The sequence below is a fragment of the Echiichthys vipera genome (genome assembly GCF_963691815.1).
Source record: "Echiichthys vipera genome assembly, chromosome: 8".
NCBI classification, from domain to species: Eukaryota; Metazoa; Chordata; class Actinopteri; order Perciformes; family Trachinidae; genus Echiichthys; species Echiichthys vipera.
Genome location: NC_139833.1, coordinates 26,777,554 through 26,795,079, shown reverse-complemented (window position 1 = coordinate 26,795,079; position 17,526 = coordinate 26,777,554). Strand labels below are relative to the sequence as shown.

Genomic DNA, 17,526 nt, shown 5'->3' with positions numbered 1-17,526 from the left:
TGTCCAGGGAATACCCCGCCTCATGCCCAATGTCAGCCGGATTGGCTCCAGCCCCCCACAACCCCGACTGGGATGAGCGGTTGCAGATGGATGGATGGAGTCCTCTGTGCTGGCTGCTCATTGTTAACATCCATGTTTGCACAGACATGAGTTTTTTTTCAGTATCTATCGTCTCATCTACCTAAGTAAATAAGCCCATTTTCAAATATATGATACTATTCCTTTATTTGGGGGGACTTAAAGATACAATAAAAGAAAACGCAAGTTCAAATTAGTGGAAAAATTACTTTAATCTTCTTAATTTATTATGGACATTAGAAAATACAACTTCAAAAAACGAAAGAGGGAAAAAAGCTTATTGTCTGTACATTGGCTTTGCCTCATTACAAATGCAACATTATGTTCAAATGACATATTCCCAACCAATCCATGTTGTGGTGGTTCATCAGAAAATATATGCACTCTAGCTACACTATTTACAGAATGAACAACAGTGAAAGAAATATGCTGATGCTGCGAGTTTAGATGAAATAACAATAGGAAACACAACGTTCAGTCAAAAACCTCGTATAGCATCAAACCCAGGGAACAGGTGTGCTCTCAGCTCACTGCTGCTCTTCACTAGCACGTTTGGTACAACACTTTGGGCACTGTTTGCTAACTAAAACAAACACGTAACAAACTGCAAATGACATGTCACTTCAATATGAAATATATACAGTAAAGATGCATTAAAAAAAAAAAAGTGACCCATGAAAAAAGCTTTCCGTTATTGTTTCCTAAGCCATGACAACAGTACAGCTGATCGCAGCCATGTGAATGTCTCTGTGAGCGCAATAATGAAGAAACAAGACAGTAGTCTCTGGAGAGTTTCCTCTATTTCCAAACAGGTCAGCATGAGAGGGACCTGCATCTCTTGAATTCTCTGGGATGCCTGCGTTTATTGAGCCAAACCTCTCCGGAGGTTATCATATTGATGACAATCAGACAGTAGCAAAACAGATAAAAGTCATTAAGCGAATCACAGGGAACCAGACTCCCCTTACTTCACTGCTAATCTGGATAAACAGCAGAGGGCTGGCTGCTGGGGTAAAAGCCCTCGCTGCACAGTGGAGCAAATCTATGAAGTCTTAAATCTTTTTCTAACCAAATAAGCCTTTTGAGCAGATGAAAATGTTTGGCTTAATCAGTGCTCAGTACACTGTGCAGCGCTTTCTGACTCGGGGGACTCGTGTGGGTCGTGGTCAGGGGAAGACATTGTGCCAGTCTCCGGAGGATTCAGGAACCACTTCCAGGTCGAGTTCAGGTGTTACCTCAACCTGGGGGGCTGATTCATCTTGGCTCATGGACACGTCGTGGATCTGACCTGCAGGGAGAAAGGGGACGAAATGAAGAATGAGGAATGTGGTAAACACTCGCTCACACTGAGATAGATGATAGCAGAGCTTCGTGAAGCAGAAGGAAGGCCCATTAAAATGCATTTACAGAGCAGCTCCGATTCTGTATTCAATTTGCCAGTGGCTGTCATGCAAACGAGACCATTAGTCAAAAAGCAATAATCTTCCTCCTCCAACATTTATTTTAATATCTCACATCCTCTCTTGCGCCTCCAAAAACAGCATGTCTATTACACAGCCACTGTATAATAAGACTTGACGGATGTGGATATGCTTGTTGTGAGTTGTAAATATGATATGAGCCATGTGTCATAGTACATTCATCTTAAAATAACTTGAGCACAAAACAACACTACGTCACTTTGGCACAGGCTGAGAGGTTCAGACATGCTTTTTCTTCCGCCGGAGGCCATGCAATGAATTGACTCTTACAGTGGGAGTCATTTAATTATCTCCCTCTATGTTCACTCGCTATATCTGAAACACTTGAAGCACATGTTCCTTAGGTAGCAAGAGGATGAGTGTCTTGAATCCTCCAAAAGTTTAATAACTGTATGACAGAGTCTTCCAGATGTACAAATGTGGAAAGATGAAGCAAATGTCAAGCATTCATTTCAACACTTAAAAACTATTTCAACATGCTTATGACCCCATGCAAACATGGACGGAATATTTGGAATTCAGATCCTGATATTTCCTAGGAATTATTGTCAAAACATAGTTCCATTCCCCAAAGAAAAACACCTTCAGATTCTTGGATTTTAAGCATGTGTGTGCTTGGGTGCATTCATTCTTCAGAAGAATATTGAGTGTACTGAAAAACTAATACTACTACTACTTTCTTCCAATAATGCTTGGTACTAAAATTGATGCTTACAGTTCAGCTGTGTGGAAGAAGATTTTTTTAAGATTCAGTGAACGAAGAGTATAAAATCTGTGAACATAAACTGCAGACAGTTCAGTTGCTGCTGTTCCTCGAACCACCAAAACGACATGCCTAAATGGCTGCGATATCCTGCGACAGAACAGAGGCCAATGTCTCAGAAAATGACTACAGCTGTGATCACACCGCATGCGATAGATGCAATAGATGCAGGAAAAGCGAGAAATGCGCTGTTGGATCATAGTTGGACCATTGCGTCAATCGCAGGTTTGGAGCGTCATGGCAGTTATGTTGCGATCACAACGCACGCGATAGACACAACAGAAGCAATAGAAGCAGCGCGAATACATACAAAGTCAATCTACAGACGCAATTTGAACATGGGCGGCGCGGTAGCCACAACGGGATAGACGCAAACATCAATCGATATCCGCGTCCAACGTGTAAGTTGAAAATAATGAACTTTTCAGCTGAATCGTGTGATGCTGTGGCGCGTCAGCCAATCAGCATTGAGATTGCGGTAAGCGGAACATCTGGGGATTTCCACAGCCGCTATTGTTGCAGTTCTTGACTACATCAAGGAAACTGGACTGTTCCTGTGGATATAATATAATAGTCTGCCAGAAATCCAGAAGAAGACGAAAGCAGTCATTGCAGAGTGAAGCCTATCGCATGAGCGTATCCCGGTCTGATCTCACGGGATAGGCTTCACTCTGCAGTGACTAGCAGACTCTCTTTCTTTCTCTCTTTAGATGCCTGAAAGCACGTTGCCGCTATCCATTCCATTGGCTGACGAGCCACAGCCCCACGCGATTCAGCTGAAAAGTTCAATATTTTCAACTCGCAAGTCGGAGGTGTTGGACGTGAATATCCATCGATTTTTCGCGGGCAACAAACAAATCGCGTCTGTAGATTGACTTGTATGTAATCACGCTTCTTCTATTGCGTGCGATGTGATTGCAGCATAAGTGATCTGCCCCGTGTGTGAGTGGAAGATAGTGTGGAAGTGTTGAGTAAGTAGAACAGATTATATCAGCATTGTTCTCATCCTCAGGTTGGTCATCAATAGGTGCCTGCCAGGCTCCAAGGTGGGGTGCGTGTATGTGTGTGTGTGTGTGTGTGTGTGTGTGTAGGTTGCAAGTTTAACCAACAGGGAGCCACATCCTAAAACTTATCCAAGGCTGCCAGGGAGATAACTTAACACTCAGGACTTGAAGCTGCTGATATCAAAGAAGAATCAGTTCAGACAGCAGTATCACAGTGTGTGAGACGGGGATGTGTGTGTGAGACGGGGGTGTGTGTGTGCATGCACATTAGCGGTGAGTGTGTGGGTGACTCGTTGGCATGAGGCTCATTCTCAGCAGATATTGAAAATGATCAAGTGAAAAGCAACAGAAACAGAACTTGAGTGTGAGACGTGGTTAATGTTCCCACAGGGGTAGATCAACACCGCCTGTCAGCAGTCTGAAGTTCCCAGGGACACTCTTTAATGCGCTCATGGACTGCGTGTGATGGCCATGAGAGACATAAACGCGCGCGCACACACACGCGCACGCACGCACGCACGCACACACGCACGCACGCACGCACTGCACCGGTGTTGCTCACCGTAGCCGTGGGATCTCTTCATGTGGTGTTTCATGTTGCTCTTCTGGGTGAACCTGATGCTGCACACCTCACACTTGAAGGGCTTCTTTCCAGTGTGTTTGACCATGTGGACCTGCAGAGCGCTCTTCTGATTGAACGCCTTGTCGCACTGATTGCACTTGAAGGGGCGCTCGCCTGCAGGAAAAACACAGAGGCACATGTATTTTATAGTTCATTGTTGTCGTGTTTTCATGCATTATGATAGGGCCGTCACATCAATCCTAATATTCAGTGATGTATTTTGGTGTAATTAGTGCAAATGAATGAAACCATGGCTTGAGTTTAGGTCATTGGAATCTATAATATATACAATATAAAATGCAATGTGACAGAGAAAGAATTAACTCAAACAATTACACTATTTAACCCGTACATTCTATGAGCACCAAATAATGGGCCAATGAAACTATTTTGCTGTTATTTTTTTCAAATACACTTCAGTGGCCTCCCTCATATTCCCACATACACATGCACAAATATTCTATTATGTCTCAGTTTAGTTACAGTAGAGGGTACAAATTAGTTTTTGTAGCCAATTTTTTCTGTCTAGAAGAACCTTGAAGTAGATTATTATATTATCAATGACATCATGACAGAAAAGCAAGCAAAGATAACAAGCTTTACTGGTTTCTCCTCAAAATAGAGCTGCCACCAACAATTATGTTCATCAAAGGATAATTTGATGTTTGTTTTCTTCAATAATTGATGGATTGTTTTGTCAAAAAAGTGTCATAAAATAGTAATAACTGTCTATCACAACTTCTTAGAGTCCAGAGTGATGTCTTAAAAGGTTTGTTTTGTCAGACTCAAAGACGTTAAATATCCTTTCAAAGGAAAACCATTAAATATTGACATTCTTGAAGATGGAACCAGGTTAATTTTTGGCATTTCTGATTAAAAAATTATGTGTCTGTCTTAGATATATATGAAGTTGAGTGACTAATTGAAAATATAAAAATGTTTCAGCTTTACCTCAAATCTGTCTACCATTATTGTTACCGGTTTTTAAATATTATACTGCCAACCTAACTAATAAAAACTTAAGTTGTTGGATGTCATTGTAGTAATATTTTGCTCTTTTCTTTATAAAACTTATTTTAGTCCCAGAAGACAGAGGCACTCACACAGAGCAGAGATCTTTTCTAACTTCTAATGCAACCATTATCACTACTCTTTGCACTAAAATGCTTTAGATAAACAACCTAGGCAAGGGTACTTATTCAAAAAGGTACCTTTAGCTAATCTAAATAAATGTCAAGCAAAAGCTCAGAACAGAAGGGGATGTAAGGTTTTTGTCCTTGTAACTTTTTTAAGCTGCTTGCAAATCACTCTATCAGCCAAGGGCATGAAGCAACCGATGGTAGATCGGTACTGCACGGCCAAGCCACAGCTAGCTTTGGTTTTGTTAAGCTAACATACATAAGCAAGCTGATGGATTAATTAGCTGACATTATCCCCGAATAAGAATTTGCAGCGTCAGTTAGCCAGCAATTTGACCACATTAGCAAGAGTGCTAACATTACCCAACTAAAACCACAATATATTTAATTTGTCAGTGTTTCCTCTAGGATTTTTATCAGCACTGGGAGTATAGGGTTTTGTTGTACCACCACAACATGTTGGGCCTCAGCTACACACACTCTGCAGCAGTCGTCAGCACTGGGGGTCTGATCCCAGACCGAAAACTAGTTGCTGTCATTACAACACACACACACACACACACACACACACACACACACACACACACACACACACACACACACACACACACACACACACACACACACACACACACACACACACACACACACACACACACACACACACACACACACACACACACACACACACACACACACACACACACACACACACACACACACACACACACACACACACACACACACACACACACACACACACACACACACACACACACACACACACGTTCCTATCACACTTCTGTCCTTACTACAAGCATGACACAGTAGTTGGAAGTTCCTGATTTCCGACGACAAGTGAACGTAGCATAACCTTGAGTGACAATCTGGGCCAGCAGACCAACAACTGTCAGCAGCGTCACTAACATGGCGGCCTATATACATCTAGGGAAAATCCTCACAGACACATATATTGTAATACTCGACAAAAAAGTAGAAGTGCTTTCATTATTGGGTCATATGATTAATCACCATCGTTTTAACACACTCTTTGATAGATAGGAACTTAACAACAATTAAATAGATGAAAATCCTAAGGAGTACAACTTTAAGTTATTCAACAATACATTATGAAGAAATCTTTAAAACTCAACCGCATTATTTGGAAATGTTATTTCACCAATTTTCAAAATAAAATTTGAAAGTTTTATTGGAGATATTTTATTTTTTCTCAGTGGCACCTTTATTTTATGTCACATTTTATTTAAAAATGTCACTTGACAGTGCTGTCAGCAGTCACTGTCACTTGACAGCGCTGTCAGCAGTCACTGTCCCCTTACATTTCAGTTATTCATATAACCCCAGTCTCTCTTAAGCAAGGGAACCCAACACACTCCCATGGTAGGAAGTTAGCTCCTAGTAGCTAGAGCAACAATGCCAAAGTAATTCACAACCAAGCTAGCCGTTGCTGTAAATAAACAGTGCACAAACAAAGTAAACAACTTCACCTTTTGTTCAACTTAACTAGGCTACACATGCCATTCATCCAGCAGGCTATCGAGCTAGGCTGTCAGCTTGGACTATAACTCTGCATTTAAGAGCTATTGATAGCAGTGTTAGCTAGCTTCAATTGACTTTAGGGTTCACAAAAGACTCATTGCTCTTCATAGAGTTGTGCCATTTGATCTGATCTTTAAAATCAGAACACAGCTAAGTTAGCTCTCAAGTCAATCTGCTAGCTGCTGCTAACACTGGCCTAGTTATAATCCATGCTCACAATCCTACCTAGCTAGTTAGCCAGCTAGGTAGGTTGCATATGCAAGTTCAGCTCAAGAAAAGGATAGGTTAGTTGTTGTGTCTGTGGACTGTATTTGTTTACATGAGAAGTTGGTTGGTTGATTTGGAATTACTTTGGCCTTATAGTTGCCTTAGATTAACGGGAGCTAAATGGCTACATTTGGTTGACCTTACTTGCTGGCACCGTGAACAGTCTTGCAGAATAAGTATTTTCACATTATGTTAGGCACTAATGTGCATATTTTTGATGTCATAACTATTTACATAGATACAAGATTATGTATATACATTAAAACGTTTTGCTAAATTTGTCCCTATGTGTGTTTAGTGTGAAAAAAAATTTGCCAAATCTAGAAATAAATAGCTGGGGGCTGGTCAGATTGCTTGGCCTCGGTTATTGCTGCTTGCAGCTTTCTTGAGAACTGCTCATCCAAACAGCTTCAACACTGTGCTTTGAGTTTGCTACAATGTAACATCTCCAGCCCCTCAGGTCTCTCTTTCTTCATATATGATATGTTCTTGAATGCACCGTAGTGAGCAATGGAGAATGAGCTGTACCCAGCATGTCGTTTGGCAGTGTAACATGCAGGGAAGAAGAACTCCAGGAGCAGGATTGGACAGTGTGTCCATAACTCAATACTTAAAAATATTTCCTGTAGATCTAGAACTCAACACAGCACTCCATTTGGTTCTCAGCAATACACCCTTTAAGTGGGAAGTGGATCAGATGACCAGTTGCGGAGAAAATCAGAGGAAAGACATGCTGTACATATACATACAGCCAGACAGACAGAGACTGCTTTCATTTAAGTTACATAAAATAAAAATGTAAAATGAAACCAAAACTTTGGGGCTCCATAGATGTGTTAGATAATTAAAAAGATAAAATACATTTTAATATCCATGACAATGTTGTGATTTTAGCTATGACATGCACTGCGCAAACGTGCTTCATTATTCCCTTACCAGTGTGTGTTCGGTTGTGTCTCTCCAGCTGGCTGCGCTTGGCGAAGGCCTTCACACAGGAGGAGCAATTAAAGACTCTGGGTTTCTGGGAGCTGGGTGATGGGCCCGGCTGGTGCACTCGTTCATGTTCCTGTAGACAGATCCACAAATTAATTTTACCTTTTACTGTTTACTTGCACACAAAGTCCCTCTACTTTTTTAGATCTAAGGTAATTTAATGATGTGCTCTGTTGGAGAAATCTTATTAACCTTTATTTTACCTCGAAACCATCTGTGCTCGATGATGTTACATAACCTTCATTATTATGTACGTTCTTTTTGATGACAGATTCATACATTTTAGTGAGTTAACATATTTCATAGGTTAGAGGCAAAATATGGTAATTGCAAAATCTAGCCATTAATTTACCCATTATGCCTCCACATAATCTTTTAAGTGCACTGAATGGCTAAATAGCACATTTTATAAGGGTGCACAGGGCATGCAAACACAAAACCAACAACCCTGAGCCTTGGTAAGTGCTGCAATCATAAAAGTGAACACGGTGAAACAGCAGTAAAACTGAGAGTGAGTGGATTTACTTTTCAATCTGGGTAGTGAGAAACAGAGGTTGGTTGTTGGTTTTTGAAAGGAGACGACGACGACAACAGCGATGGGTTGCAGTTCTGCAGGTCCTGCAATTCTGTGTGTCCTGTTACACTGAGGAGGCCGTTTATTGTATCACAGAGTACGCTCGTAAAAGACTGTGTCAAGTACAAAGCAGTTTTTCAGCTGCAACAACACCTGTGTTTCAAGTGTTTTAACTTCCGTCATACTGTATGTTTGGTCCGGGAAAAATCCCTGGTAACCAATAAAAACACAGATAGAGAACAACAAGGGAGACTGGTTAACTGGTGTGTTTCATGGTTTTTGGTCTACTACTGCTTCCAGCCGTGGCACTGCATGAACGGCGTTGGGAAACATCGAATTCATCACCTTCATGACAGTTATATAATAAAAAACAACTTCTCATCTGTAAAATGTTATTCTATATTGTTTAGTTTTTGCAGAACATCTAAAAGCAGCTCACAAGTCTGTTTTTTACTTTGAGTCTTTACATAAAGTCTATGGTCAAGGGGGTCTTAACCCTGTCCCAAGATTCTGGTGGCTGAGATGCAGCTCACAAGCCTGGATACGGATTTTACATATATACATATTTGTGCATCAAATTGGGCCCCCTCCAATTTAAACTGTACACAGTCCTTTTTAAATAAACTAAAGGCAAGCTAGTATGCTCTTCCTTATTTTCTGTCATACATACAATGTTGAATTCTGTTCATAATAATTGTGGTCAAAGCTTGAAAAAAAAAACGAGTAATAAATGTAAAAGGAATCCCTGTGAACAAAATGCTCAGATTTTCAGACCATCCTGAACGCTCCGTTTCCAACAGTGTTTCTACTCTCATTACATTGCTACATGTAGCTACATGCTAACGTCAGGGAAATTTGTTGGAGATTTTTCACTGTAGATATACTAGATATACTATACTAGATATACTATACTTCATTACAGTCAGTACCCGGCTGACTGTACAGTGCAGAGACAGTGAGAGTGGAGCGGAGTCCTGGAAACACCAATCAGAACAGATTGGGTTTTGTCAGCAAGGGGCTTTAAAGAGACATGTGCACCAACAGAGCATCTCAGGTGCAGCGGCCATGGGCAATAAGAGAAAAGCTTATAATTGTGTTCTACTAGAAACACAAAATACAAGTACGAACCTGAAAATTAGAATTAGTCCCCTTAAAACAGTTTAAAAAGGGTAAAACTGCTATACTCTGTGGTACAGTTTCCTGAAATGGAAACGACATTTGATTAGCTGATCGACAGAAAATGAATATGGTACTATTTTAATCATTGTTTGTCATTTTTTCAAGCAAAAATGATGAATATTCTGAATACTCTGTATTATAGTTAACTCTGGTCTTTGGGCTGATTATTGAAAACTAGCTATTTCAAAACAACTTTCAAACATTTTCTGACATTTTGTGCCCCCTAAAAATATTAATTGAGAAAGTAATGAATAGATAAATCAATATTGAAATACCGGTTACAAACGTGCCTACCATGTATAGCTCCATCGATACTAGATTTTTGACACTGAGACACAGTAGATAGATATCAATATATTATTAGGTTCAAGCAGTCAGCTACCATTGGGGTGGCCTGTCTAAAGTAAAACAGGTTAAAGAGGGGAATCTCTAAACTATACGTTAGACGCTGGCTAGCATACTACTACTACTGGGCCTTTTTAATAAGAAAAGCATTCTGATACAATAAAACCTTGGTTCACAATGTTCAGGTTCAGGATCATGAAAGTAATGAAAGAGCAGTGACATCTACTCAGAATACTGCTGATAACTGCTGGCAACACAAAGCCGATTAGCACACAGCAAGGTCAATGGAAAAGTATGATAATAATTGTGAAAGGGAAAAGCACAAATTATTATGCTGTAACTGCATCAAGTTTATTATACTATTTATTAAGCCGATGATGAACAGCCTTAAGTAAGTTTGAGAGAACATTTGAACTTTTATAATGAATAAATTGATTAAAAACTTTCAAAAACAAAAACAGCTTCCGTTACCCAGTACCTCTGTGTTCCATTCACCATGCTCACAATAAAATATGTATGTGAGGGTACCCACTTTAACTTCTTAACGATCTGACATCGGGCCGGCAAACTTGTCTTTCAGAGACAAAGTATAAGCTGGAGATGATGCGATCCATCAAAGTGGTCCGATGGGTCCCTTTCATGTACAGTATCTGCCTGTCAAGCCCATGTAAGAAACAATATTCAGATTACCTCCTTTAGTGAGTCTACTTATTTCCCCAACCCATCTAGCATTGCAGAAATGCCTTTAATTACATAAACTTCATGATTTATATAGCCATGGTTTTTGGTAGTACAGCTATAATTAAATGGCAAAATTATTATCCACAGGCCAACAAAATGAAAAATGAAAAATTACATAATTACTGATTTATCTTTCTCACCACTGGGCCTTTTTAAAAATCTAAAATCAGCATCCGAGTTCTCGTTGCAATCTAATTAGTAGCCTGGGGACCTAGAGAGGGTGAAGCTCGGTCACTTTCACTGCGACACCCACCTAATCTCAGCGTCATGACTTTTCTGAAAGTCAATTACTGCTCAGCATGCTGTGGCCCATTAACTTCTTAATGTCCAGACAGCTTGACAACTGACCCGACGACTTTTTCTTCCTTTAAGGTGCTGTAGTGGGCTCAGTTATAAAGCCAGAGTGAAGATGTTGGAAACTAGAGAAAACTGGCAAGGCCGTTTTCAAAAGGGCCCTTGACGTCTCAACTCAAGATATCTGAATGAAAATGGGTTCTATGGGTACCCACAAGTGTCCTCTTTACCGACATGCCCACTTTACAGGGGCAGATCTACAGGGGGGCAAGGGGGTGCAGCTGCCCCCCCCCCTACTACAGAGCCTTGTTCACCTAGCTGCCTCCCTAACTTTTGGGTTATAAAAACTGTACTTTTAAAAACAAACAGCCACTATGTCCACAAGCCTTTCAAACCTATGAAACAAAAAATAAATTGGCCAAAAGTGAATAATTGTAAATATAATCTTTGCTGACCCACTCAGCTACGGCCCTGCATCAGAGGTGCAGCGTGGCATTCACAGTCTGGCTCACACAGTGAGTGTGCTGCAGTGGAAGTTAAAGTTACATTTATAATGAATGTCATGATTGCTAAAGGTGATTCAGCATCAGCAATAACAGTGTGTGCGTTATTTAGCCCAACGTGAAATCACTCGCTCGTGATTGTAAGAGCATATTGTCCTTTGATTAGTTTTGGTTTTAGTAAAGACAAGAACTGCTTCATACAAAATATTAAAACCTGTTTCAATCCATAACGTTTACAGAGGGCGGCTGTTTTGCGGACGTTACGTTAAGACACACTACATTGTGCTAGCTAGGAGATCAGTCATTTTGATTTGATAATAGTACTAGTACTAAAAAATAATCAGCTAATCAGTACTATTTAACCACTTACTGTCACATATCACAGCAATGACGCTGCACAAATGAAACCAGGTGTCACCCTTTACTGTCAAACCGGGAAAATAACTAATACAATAGCATTAATAAGTCTTAACATAACTGTTGTGTGCGTGTGATACATCTTTTCTGATCTTTTTATATTTGTTATACTTATTTGCTACAGTGTAACATTATATGAGGATAACCGCTACATCTTGACTATTGCAGGCGAGAGTAGCTGGAGAGAGCATAACAATGAAAAGGTTTTTTAGTACGAAAGGTGCACAGCAGGAAGAGAAGGAGGGAAATGAGGGAGAAGGTAGAAGGTCAACTGGAGAGACCAGGAGGGTCAGAGCAGGAGAAGGCCAGAAAATGGCTATTCTTACTGGAAGAAGGCCACTTCCAAAGACAGTGGGTTCAGTTTACACGCCAAATCAGACCCATATTTGAAAGTCGTGATGGCATGGAGTGAGTACAAAAGAATGGGCAAGCAAAATATATCTGTCTTGGGAATGATGGGAGATGAAAATAAAAAACAAGTAATCGAAAATCAAAAGTACAAAACAGCCTTAAGCTAACTTAATAGACCTATATTCAATTGAATACAATACCAAGACAAGGTATTTAATTTTCAAACAAGGATTGCAAAATTCTGTGAATTTTCAAAGTTAGAACCTTTCTATGTCGTATATGTAGGAAGAATGAGAAAGAAGCTTCTACAGTTAGCGTCCTCAGTTCCCAAACGCTTATTGAATGTTGTGAAAAGGCAAAGGTATGAACCACAGTGGTAAACATGCCCCTGTCCCAGCTTTTTTGGAATGTGTTGCAGGAATCAAATTCAAAATGAGTGATTATTTGCAAAAAACAATAAAGTTTATCAGTTTGAACATTAGATATCTTGTCTTTGTAGTGTATTCAACTGAATCTAGATTGAAAAGGATTTGGGAATCATTGTATGTATCTGTTTTTATTTACGTTTTACACAACACCCAAACTTCATTGGAATTGGGTCTGACTGGAAAAGCTAGTGGAGACAATTGTGGACTCATTCATGAAATGAACCAATTTCAACTTGGGGATCAAAAAAGTATTTATATTCTATTCAATTTCATGTGTTAGTCTCCATAGCAGCCATTTCATTGTAGTGAGATATTTTTCTTTACTTGAGCTCAGTGCAGAAACTGAGCTGTTGTGACCTCCAGAATAATCAGAGCCTCATGAAACATTACAACCACAAATAGAGAACTAGGACATCGAGAGCATGGATGGCTTTCCTATGTACACGGAAAATAAAGGGGTTTCTGAGCAGTTTCCAGAACAGAAGTGCTGTCCATGCAATAACAAAAAATAGCAATTCTTGTTTTTGATACGAAAGCACAGCCTGTATTTTATTTGATTGATTTTTTCGGCCATTATTTACCAATTCTTGTTGGATTTTTTTTTAATTTAGCACCAAATCTATGTTACAAATGGTATCAGCTCAAAAATTGCTGCAAGAACTTATGAGACATAATAGAGCATGAGAATGTGTATTATACACTACTATCACAATATTTTAAGCCCTTAAACACTTACAGTATATAAACTTTCAACATTTCAATACCTAACAAACATTTATTACAGATTTTTGACTAGAATAACTTGACCTTTTTATATAGCCCTGAACATCGCCTGTTCCTCAACCCCCACCCCTCTAAAAAAAGAGGCGGAATGTAAAGAGGTTAACAAAAGTAAACAACACACATTGTGGGGAAAGAACTTGTGTATAAAGCATAGATTGTATAAAAAATGGACGTAGCATCTCTGTAGAGGTCTGTTCTCTGAACTTGATCCAATCGTACTCGCCTACGGGGGTCGCCATCTTGTCAGACTTTGACTCCGCCCCATTTCCTCTTACCAAAAAAGGCCATTGATGTGATGTTGGGGGGAGGGATATAAGTCCATCGCACTGACATATACCTCCGAGGAGAAGTAAGGTTCAGCAGCTAGCCATCACTCAAGAGGCCACGCCCCTAATTATTAATAAACTTTAACCTCCAATAAAATAAAAACTACTCTGGTACAAAAGAATTCACCCCCTCACTGTAAACATAAAGACTAGAATGTTTTTTTGTACCAGGTCTTAAATAGATTTAACGATGCTGTGAAAAACAGCCTGTATAACATGGGAATAATTGAGAAATTGATCTATTATGAAACCTGCCCCTAGTGGACACTTGGAGAACTGCAATTTTAGGCACTTCCTTATTGGATCAAACAGGAAGTTGCTGTGGTGGGGGCTTGGTATAAAGCTGTATCTTCATTCTCCTCTTACCTCCTGATTTGAGAGCTCAGGTAATTATGGGCTTGAGTGTCGCATCCACATGAAGAGGATCGCTGGAAAAGAGAAGCACACATGCTCCACTTCCTAAGTCGGCTGCAAAGCACCACTCGGTTTAAGTGTTTTGTTTTGTTGTCGAGGGTGACAGTAAGAGTCTATCTGAAATGCTACTTGATGAATTACTCTTATTTTTGCTTCAAATAGTGAGATGGCATTCATTTTCCAGCCTGAGGTGGATTTGTAAGATTTGTGTTGAGTTGATTTGTTTTTATAAAGCCTGTAGCGATTGATTCATGCAATGCTACAACAAGTGGCCACTTTATTCATAGAGAGAAAGCATCAGCTGGATGGATCATCAAAGTATGTATCAGTCAGCCACTGAAATTAAAAGCACGATCATCTGAGTCTACTGGTCTTACGTGAGTTCTTACCTTCAGGTGTGTAGCTCTCTTAAAGGCCTTGTGACATAGACTGCAGACATGACAACGGTCCTTGCCGTGAGCTTGTCTGCAGTGCCGTCGCAGTGTGTTGGCATTTTGGCACAGCTGATTACAGTAGTAACACTGGTTCCGATTATCAACCTCCGTCTGGCCATCCTTCCCACCCTGGACATCGTCAGTAATCTGGATCCCACACAAAGATTAGTGAGTCACATATTTAAATATCTAATCAGATTTTCTAGTTTTTAAAATAGAGTATGTATGCTTATAATACACAATGGCAGTTTCATGCAGTTTCATGAGCCTGGTCTAGTCTCAAAAATGTTTTTTTTTAATTTGATGAATGTGTTTTACATCTTCCAGGCAGCCACTGATTCACATTCATCTAAATCATAAAAAAAAATCTGGTAGACAATTATTTGCTTTAGATAGGCAATCCATCACAGTGGATTACTGTGTTGCCATTTTAAGCGTTTGCTCAATCCATCAAAGTAAAACCTACTTCCACCTTTGCTTTGACAGTTCCTTCACTGGATATCTTAAAGAGCATACTACACATACAAGACAAACACACTCACATCGTATCCATTGCCAGACACTCCGTTTGTGGATTGGGAATGGTGGCTGACCAGTATGACCTGCTGGCCTGAGCTGGCTGGCTGCCCTGGGTCATTCAGCACTCCAGGGAATGTCTGGCCCTAAAGATCAAAAGATTCTCTGGTAAGGCAGCCGACAAACTACATACTATCAGGTTTTCATCCAACATGGATAATGACATTACAGATTTTTAAATGTTGTCTGAATGTCGGAAAGCGTTGAGAAATTCATTTTAATCAGTCATGATAATGTCAGTAGATTACAGTAGGGCTGCAACTAAGAATCATTTTCATTCGCTTCTTGATTAATAGAGTAGTTGTTAGGTGAATAAAATGACAGAAGATGGTGAAAAAATGTTGATCAGTAATTCCCAAAGCCCAAGATGACGTCTTTAAAGATTAAAACTTTACATTAACAGAGGAGTAAAGGAACCAAACAAATTCATATTAAAGAAACTACAATTGTGACTTTGATTACCAATATAGTTGTTGATAAATTTAATAGCTAACAACTAATCAATTGACTAATCTTTGCAGCTCTACAATAGATGTAATCGTGTCTTTCTGTGCAGTATTCATCTGTCTTTTTTACCTGCGTATTGAGGTTTAGGGTGACACCATCCAGCATACCCTGAGCATCTGCCAACGTCAGTGTAACACTGTCATCGCTGGCCACGCCTCCTGGTGACATCACTAGGCTCTGGGACACAGCAGTATGTGATAGGGTGGTGCTAGGTGGCAGGCTGGAGACTGACAGGTGAGAGACAGGCAGAAAGGTTAGATGACTTTTTAACACCCAATTCCACAACTAGTTTATGACACCACTTTCGACAACAGCTAGAACCATATCGCTTTTGTGGCAAATGTAGTAGCGTGTATTCAACCTGTATTTGAATGGGACCGTTATGTTCTTTACCACAACTGTAATACAGTTCAAATTGCCTAGCTATGCATTAGGGAGTCATAGCAAATGTGTACTGCTGCTGCTTCACATTCAAATCATTCAGCAGGTGAAACCTGGGGTGGCTGGTATTGTGAAGCAGCGCTGCATTTCTGACAGAATTAAATATTGCAGGGAGGACTGAACTGAAGGGAAAATGGAAATAAAGGAGCAGCCACAGTAAGGTCAGAAGTTGAGTGCAATTTCACATCATGGTGACTCATGGCACGATGGAAAAAAAAAACTGTATATTCACTGATTTCTTTCTTAAAACCATTTAAGAATGTTCAGCTTGACTGTAAACAGACATATGCCAGTTGCCCTTCTGCTGTATTTCTTGAAAAATAACTGATCATAAACCGATCAAATAACTGTCTTTGTTGCCCCCAGAATTTTGCCATGAAATATTTATTTGCTATTAAGCAAACACAGATTCAACCTAAATTTGTAATTCCTAATTTTATTTGCAGTTCAGTGTTTTAACCCTATGATTTTCTTCTTCTTCTACTTCTCAAAAACAGCAATAAGACCATTATTTGACACTTAAACTCTCCATTTGCAGCCTTTTTCAAATGAAACCAATTAAAAGCTTCTCAGAATGAAGTATAGGTTTTATTCTGATTCATACAAATTTGTTGAATTCAGTCCTGGAATGGTTTCTATGGTTACAGGCCTCAATGTGAGTTGAACAGTGGACCAGTGGTTGTAGGGACTGTTGTGGCAACCGCAAAATATGTACATACGTTTATTAAAGTGATTGTAACCAACCGGCTAACAAAGCCCTTTTGGTGCTTTGCTCTATGACTAAAAATAAAAATGACAATTAGTTTTGTTCAGGGAGGAACCTCCATTATATTAGCAGCGACTATCACCAGACAATAATTGATTTTATTAGAAATATGGGCCCCGTACGGTACAGTTTATCAGTCAAAGTGCAGGTTGGGCCTTATTAACATACAGAGTGACTGGAATGCTACAGTCTAATAAACTAAAGCAGAGATGCTCTCTGTGTCTCTGTGAAGCGGTGGGAATGTTTTCCACTTGAGTTGAGAGGGGAGGGTAATGAAGAGAGAGAGATGAGACTGAAAATTTGATTAGGCTTCTAGGTGACAAACAAGCCAGTAAACAGAACAATCAGGAAGCCATCTATGACAATAAAAAATTATATTTTATCACTTCACAGCACACAAACTGTTTACTTTCTTATCATGCATTTGGTCTGCTCAACTATTATTATTCAGATGGAGTTCTAAAAATCAAATGTACATCCTCTTGCATATATATACTGTATATATAGGCATGCAAAGTATATGTACGTTGGCTCTTCTGT

The 17,526-nt window shown here is 39.7% G+C and overlaps 1 protein-coding gene across 1 annotated transcript in view; it reads right to left on the bottom strand.

Annotated features, from left to right (window-relative positions):
- Window positions 1-315: 315 nt before the first annotated feature.
- The window catches only part of znf236 (zinc finger protein 236), a gene marked incomplete at its 5' end in the record, with an annotated part of 67,156 nt that continues 49,945 nt past the window's right edge, over window positions 316-17,526 (bottom strand). The window contains 6 exons of the mRNA XM_083917956.1: window positions 316-1,366; window positions 3,889-4,062; window positions 7,851-7,980; window positions 14,652-14,843; window positions 15,239-15,358; window positions 15,849-16,006. Coding sequence (XP_083774082.1) covers window positions 1,245-1,366; window positions 3,889-4,062; window positions 7,851-7,980; window positions 14,652-14,843; window positions 15,239-15,358; window positions 15,849-16,006 — 896 coding nt within the window. The 3' untranslated portion in view covers window positions 316-1,244. The remainder of the gene's footprint in view (window positions 1,367-3,888; window positions 4,063-7,850; window positions 7,981-14,651; window positions 14,844-15,238; window positions 15,359-15,848; window positions 16,007-17,526) is intronic.